The sequence below is a fragment of the Engraulis encrasicolus genome, chromosome 9 (genome assembly GCF_034702125.1).
Source record: "Engraulis encrasicolus isolate BLACKSEA-1 chromosome 9, IST_EnEncr_1.0, whole genome shotgun sequence".
Lineage (NCBI taxonomy): Eukaryota > Metazoa > Chordata > Actinopteri > Clupeiformes > Engraulidae > Engraulis > Engraulis encrasicolus.
Genome location: NC_085865.1, coordinates 2,820,747 through 2,828,246, shown reverse-complemented (window position 1 = coordinate 2,828,246; position 7,500 = coordinate 2,820,747). Strand labels below are relative to the sequence as shown.

General features: G+C 47.1%; 1 protein-coding gene across 1 annotated transcript in view; it reads left to right on the top strand.

Annotated features, from left to right (window-relative positions):
- sulf1 (sulfatase 1) overlaps positions 1 to 7,500 on the top strand; it is a 95,824-nt gene that overhangs the window by 968 nt on the left and 87,356 nt on the right. Inside the window, exon 2 of the mRNA XM_063206387.1 lies at positions 4,991 to 5,230. Coding sequence (XP_063062457.1) covers positions 4,991 to 5,230 — 240 coding nt within the window. The remainder of the gene's footprint in view (positions 1 to 4,990; positions 5,231 to 7,500) is intronic.

The window sequence follows — 7,500 nt, the reverse complement described above, 5'->3', positions numbered from 1 at the left end:
TTTGTCACACTCTGTACTCTGCTCTCTGCCATGAGGAAGAACAAACAAACACAAAACAAGAGAGCTAGAAAGGCGACACACACACACACACACACACACACACACACACACACACACACACACACAAACACGGAGACCAAACAAGAGAGCAGACACAGTGACTAAGGCCCAGCCGACCCAAACCAATCTAGTGTTGGCCCGAGCATCAGCAGTGTCACACACACACACACACACACACACACACACACACACACACACACACACACACACACACACACACACACACACAGACACACACACAGACACACACACACACACACACACACACACACACACACACACACACACACACACACACACACACACACACACACACACACACACACACACACACAGAGACACACACACACACAGACACACACACACACACACACACCAATCTAGTGTTGGCCCGAGCATCAGCAGTGTCACACACACACACACAACGCTGTTGTCCAGCCAGGGCTGTTTCTCCATCCGTGTGGCAGACACACACACACACACACACACACACACACACACACACACACACACACACACACACACACACACACACACACACACACACACACACACACACACACACACACACACACACACGTGTAAGCACATGCGCACATGCGCACACACATACACATACACACGCTTTAGGACAAGTTAAAAGAGTGAGTATGTCGCTAAGCTAGTGAAAGTCAATGGATCCATGTAGCATGTAGCAAAATAGTGGCATACCCTTTAATATCCCCTTTCCAAATCCGCCCTGTATACTTCTCCTAAAACATGTAGGACATTTCATTGTTAATATCCCCTTTCCAAATCCGCCCAGTATACTTCTCCTAAAACATGTTGGGCATTATCCCGTTAATCTTCGGCTTTACAGAGTCCCACATGCTGCTTGAAGGGACGTCACTAACAGAGTTCTGAAAACCATGAGTCATATGGAGGATTATTAGTTTGTATTGAGTCACATTCTTCTTCCTCTCTCATGAGAATACAATAACCGAGATCAGAGGAGCCCCATCTCACGTTTAAAACGTTTCAAAACGTCCGTCTGCCATTTATTTGTTCCAGCCAATAAACGCAGCACTCTGATTCTGATCAATGCAGCTTGGGACTTAATGGACTGTCTGTGTTGAGAGAAAAAAGACAAATCCAAATGGCATGCTATACTGTGTGTGCATGGAGGAACATGCACTTTAAATAGGCCTGGATTCAAAACTCTAAACAGAAAATGCAGTCTCATTTTAATGACGTCAATATGACGTAGATCAATGCAAGTATTTCCAAATGCCAATAGTTCAACTGTAAGCATGCACTGCTCAGACTCAGAGGTAATTGTTGCTGTTTGATAAAAAGTTATCGGATAGATTAGAACGGGCTGCACTGTCTTGCTCATTTTCTTTACTAGAGAGTTTAATGCACCATGCAGGTTACACACGACGTGTGTGTTTCAGGCCAAAATATGGTGCATTAAACTTATTAGTAAAGAGAATACGCCAGTGAGTGCGGTCCATTCTACTCTGTCTGACTAACATGCCACCTCTGACCGAGAGCGCTTTGGTTCTGTTCTCAATTCTGGGGAAGACGTATCAACGTCGAAACATTTAGTCTTGGCACTGCTCCTAAGAAAACAGAAAAGTTACTTCCTCTGGTGACTTTTCCTCCCTACTTGATCTTAGTCCTCTCCCGTGACGCACCAGATTGTGACGTGCAGGTAGCCTGATAAACCAGCCTAAATGTGAGACCGGAGTAATTTAGTCTGGCCCCGATGAACGATACCTCCGAAGATTGTTGATGAGAACAACCTGTTGTTTTTTCAAACCATGCCGGCGCTCTGACCAATCGGCAATCTTTGCCGATGATGTGCTTTCCCAACAGTGTTGCGAGATTCGTCGTCACTCCCTTAAAACCCCGCGCGCTTTGATTCAAAACAAATCTATGCGTTGTGATTGGGTTTGCCAGACTCAGGGCACAGTGTTCAAAACGTTCTCGGATCCGAGGCCAGACCCACTCGCAGCTGAAAAATGTCGGCGTCCCAGCGGGTGGCGCTGGTTTACCAGGCAGGAGCACGAGCAGGAGGATACCTTACTCTTCTATGGTGCATTTCCCAAAACCATAGTTTCCCATTGGCAACTACCAAAATTTCTAACTGTCCACCAACTACACTTTCGAGAAACGCACCCCTGCTCTTGTTTGGCCGCTTTGGTTCTCTCAAGGAAACTGACCACGGACCACACTGCATGTCATTGGCATGTGCACATGGGGAACTCCTCCCTCCACAGAGGGATATGGGCTCATTTAAATATTTGAGAAGCTCATAGAGTCAAACAGACCAAGTCATGGAGCCACATAACTACAGCAGTGGTGGTGCAGTAAAACATGCAGATGCGTTATATTTTTTGTTTGTCCTCTCTCTCTCTCTCTCTCTCTCTCTCTCTCTGTCTCTCTCTCTCTCTGTCTGTCTCTCTCTCTGTCTGTCTCTCTCTCTCTCTCTCTCTCTCTCTCTCTCTCTCTCTCTCTCTCTCTCTCTCTCTCTCTCTCTCTCTCTCTCTGCCCTTTATTGAAGTGTAAATACTTCGGTGGTGGTCACAATGGTCTGCATTCCAACGATGCGGAGATGTTTTGGTGACCACACATTATATTTCATTAGGAATTTTTGCATCCCGAGAGAATTCGCCAGAAATATGGGTTTTTTTCTCCCTCTCCCTCCATCCCCCCCTCCCTCCACCCCATTCCATCTTTTTTGTCGTTTGACAAAAGTCTTTCATCCTTTCATCCTTAGTCCCTGGAGCTCCACAGAGCATGCTCTTTAATGAGCCTCTGTGGTCTCCCTGAAGTAGCCTACACTACACTTGGGCACACACACACACACACAAACAAACAAACACACACACACACACACACACACACACACACACACACACACGCACACACACGCACACACACACACTACACTCGGGTCGAGCTGAACCGCTCTGTGTGTGTGTGTGTGTTGTGTGTGTGTGTGTGTTGTGTGTTTTGTGTGTGTGTGTTTTGTGTGTGTGTGTGTGTGCGTGTGTGCGTGTGTGCGTGCGTGCGTGCGTGCGTGCGTGCGTGCGTGCGTGCGTGCGTGCGTGCGTGCGTGCGTGCGTGTGTGTGAAGTAGCCTATACTACACTCGGGTCGAGCTGAACCGCAGCCAAACCCCAGAACAGACATTCTGAACATTCATGAAAAATTCATTCATCTGGTTAATCCACCAGCTATTTCTCTCTAAACACTTCCATGCAGACTCCACAGGGAATTTAAACCATGCACTCTATAACATACTGTCATTTAGTATAGAATGTGTATTACAGTATACTGCCAGAGAGAGTAGAGAGAGAGAGAGGTTCCATTGGCCCATTATTTCCGGGTTCTACAATTGTGAGGGGGGGGGGTCCCCCTTTAGGCAGACCAAAGGACTGTTCTATTCAATGCTAGGAGTATTATGACACGCCCCTTTAGGCAGACCGGAACCTGGACATGTTAGGTGCCCATAGCAACCTATTGCATTGGCATATCTCTATATACTTAAAGAATCTCTGATACTGCAGTCATTGAGTTCAGCATGAATGTCTGATTTTATCTACTAGAGCAACAATATGTGTGCCACACAGGGTAACATATAGAAGTTCTGCGTTCTCCATGTTCTCAGGGGGTTCTAACATGATGCGGTTCTGTTGTTCTCCGACAGACAAAAACAGTAAAACATAACATCCCATTCTTCATGAACAAAAGTTATTCCAGAATGTAAAAAAGAGGAGGGAATTTCATTTTTAAAAGCCTTTAAACATTAAACATGGCTAACCGCAGAAATACACCAGCGGCGATGCGATTCAAGCGACAGAGTGCAGCAGCAAGCGATACGAGCGATTGAGGAGACTAGAGTATGTCCGTACAGGCAGAAGGCAAAGCATTCAATTATTCCCATTGGCTGTGGTCACTGACCTCTATACAGTCATTGGCTGTTGCGGTTTGTCGCCGAACCGCGTCATAGAAAGTTGAAAAGATTTCAACTTCAAATTGTCGCGCTCGTCGCGCAAATCGCTCTAGTCTCCAGAATCGCTTTTGTCGCGCGACTCAATGCAAAGTCAATTACTTCCGTCGCTTGACTCGCTCAGATTGCCGTTGGTGTATTTCTGCGGTAATACCTCTGAATAGGTCTTCATTAGGGCTTAGTCTTCAACCGACTCCATTCAATTCCAGTTTGATTTCTTGGTATGCCTGTTTGAATAGTGTCAGTATTGGCAAAGCTTACAGAGAACATTCATTATAACAACATTAATGTTCTCTGTAAGCTTTTGCAATACTGACACTGTACATACACTATACAGACATCTTGGAGCATAGGTAGGCCTCACCTGTATGTTGTGATCACCACCATTCCTCATTTAGTCAATCACTGTGTCGGTTGTCTTCAGGTGATGAACAAGCTCTTTAAGATCATGGACTCCAGGTTCTTCTATTCGATGATTCACCTCTTAACTTAACCTGGTTTACTCCTAAATAGAGGATGACATTTTTCAGGAATTCCCGTGAGTCCCACGGGTCGGAAGTCAACATTTTAAAGATGAATGGGAGCGGGCAGGAGCGGGAATAAAGATGAACAGGAGCGGGAATAAAGATGAATGGGAGCGGGAGCGGGAATAAAAACGATCGTGAGCTGGAATGCCGCTTATTTTGTCTTTTGTGACGAAACGGGATTGGGGTTGATTTTGAGTGGGAGTGGGCAGGATTGGGAAACATTCTTTTCAGGAGTGGACGGGATGGGATTTGTTTCTTTTACTCCAGTCCGAGATGGGATGGGATGGGATTTTTTTTTCTGGGACCGGGATGGGACGGGAGTGAAAATCCACTTCAGTGTCATGCTCTACTCCTGAACCAGCTTCTTACTATACCCCTCTTATCTGTTCTCTGCCCATTCTCATCAGGTTCCCTGCAGGTGATGAACAAGACGCGTAAGATCATGGAGGACGGCGGCACCACCTTCACCAACGCCTTCGTGACCACGCCCATGTGCTGCCCGTCGCGCTCCTCCATGCTGACGGGGAAGTACGTGCACAACCACAACACCTACACCAACAACGAGAACTGCAGCTCCCCCTCCTGGCAGCAGCAGCACGAACCGCACTCCTTCGCCACCTACCTCAACAACACCGGATACCGCACAGGTAAGATCATAACAACCTGTAATATATCACGTATACTGCAGTAGTCTAGCACAAGCCGCACAACCTGTAGTCAGAGAGAGAGTAGAGAGAGAGAGGTGCCATTGGCCCATTGTTTCCGGGTTCTATTATTGCAAGGGGGGGTCCTCCTTTAGGCAGACCTAAAGACTGTTCTATTCAATGCTAGGAGTATTATGACACGCCCCTTTAGGCAGACCGGAACCTGGTCATGTTAGGTGCCCATAGCAACCTATTACAATGGCATATCTCTATATACTTAAAGATTCTCTGCTGTAGTCTAGCACCACTCCTTCGCCACCTACCTCAACAACTACCGCACAGGTAAGAGTAAGTCATCCTAACGACCTCCTAACGACCTCCTAACGACATCCATCACGTTATTGTAGTCTAGCGCCCCCTCCTGGCAGCAGCAGGAACCGCACTCCTTCGCCACCTACCTCAACAACACCAGATATCATGTTATAGCTATAGCACTGGTGAGAGGAAGTGATGCTAACAATCTCTATCACATCAATTTACATTACATTACATAGTCTACAGTGCCTCACGACACTAGCTACCGCACTGGACCCCGTTTCTTCAAAGCATCGTACATGCTAACCAGTTAGCAACTCAGTAGGTAGCCAATGGGTTTGAGTGTGACTCCCTATCTCACGCCTTTCGTGAAGTCTTCACGAAAAAAATTGATTAATTTTCGTGGTGCATTCTCGTTATTGCCCGTTTTTCGTGGTAGGGCAACGAAACGCTGCCTATTCACTTGAATTGCCCCACTGCTGCTATGGTTATCCAAGCGTCTGCAGGGGCGGGGAGGGGGTGCTGACAGAACACTGCTGATACACTCGGGACTCACTAATTCGACGCCCTTTCGGTACTTACGCCTTATGTCCCCTAAACCTAAACCTAAACCTAAACCTAACCCTAACCTTAACCCTACTTAACCCTAAACCTAACCCTAAACCTAACCCTAAATTGCTTGTTTGAAATGTTTGATTACCATGTGAAGGTAGGGCATCAAACTAGTGGGTCGCTAGACAACAGTCGGGCAATTCAGGCAACAGTCGGGCAATTCAAGTGAATAGGCAGCGTTTCGTTGCCCTACCACGAAAAACGGTCAATAACGTGAATGCATCACGAAAATTAATCTATTCAATTCGTGAATACTTCACGAAATGAGTGAGATACGGTTGTTTCAAGACCTGTCTCTGTTTCTGCTCTCTGGGGTTTGAGTGTGACTCCTTTTCAAGACCTGTCTCTGTGTTTCTCTCTGGGGTTTGAGTGTGACTCCTTTTCAGGACCTGTCTCTGTGTCTGCACGCTGGGGTTTGAGTGTGACTCCTTTTCAAGACCTGTCTCTGTTTCTGCTCTCTGGGGTTTGAGTGTGACTCCTTTTCAAGACCTGTCTCTGTGTCTGCACTCCCCTCATGACTAACTCATGGCTGCCCTGTCTGATTAGTGGCAACAACAACAGGCCCAAAAATGCAGCTCAAAACGTTTCCACACTCGGAAGAAATAAGGGACTTGTTTGGAACACAAACCCAACATTTTGGTTCAATTTTGGGATTGCGACATTCAACACATCAGCACTTCAGATTCAAATGTTACTATTTTCTCCCTTTTTTTTCTAAAATAAGACCTCTTAATGTGCCGTTGCCTGGGTCCTGTGGTATGGTAACGTGCATACTTACCTCCCCAGCCTCAGTCCTACTCTCCAGGGGTGAGTTTCTCAAAAGAGAAGTTGTTAGCCTGTTAGCAACTTCGGTAGTTGTCAATGGGAAAATGCATTGAAAACAACAAAGTAGCTAATGTAGTAAGCAACTTTAGTTTCGAGAAACTCACCCCAGGTCAGGAAAGCCAACAGGGGAGGGGGGACAAAAGGGGTCAGTTGTCCCGGGCCCAGTGAGAGAGAGAGGAGGCCCAGAATTAGGGTCCCCATTGCATTGTATCTATTGGGTGGGTGGGGGGCCCTTTCAGTTGACTTTGTCCTGGGCCCAGAATTAGGGTCCCCATTGCATTGTATCTATTGGGTCAGGCAGAGAACCTTTCAGATGGCTTTTGTCCTCCTGGGCCTGGCCAAAGCTGTGTGCGGCCCTGCTTTGGGTCAGATGCACCAGTTGTCTGTCTGCATTCCTGGGAGTCCAGTGCAGACCTGACACCTAAGCTCCAGTCGTCCCCATCTGGTCTTAAGGCCACCAGAGCAGAGCAGAGCAGCCCAGGCCAAGCCAGACAGAGCTGGCAGGCCTACTCGGATGCCCC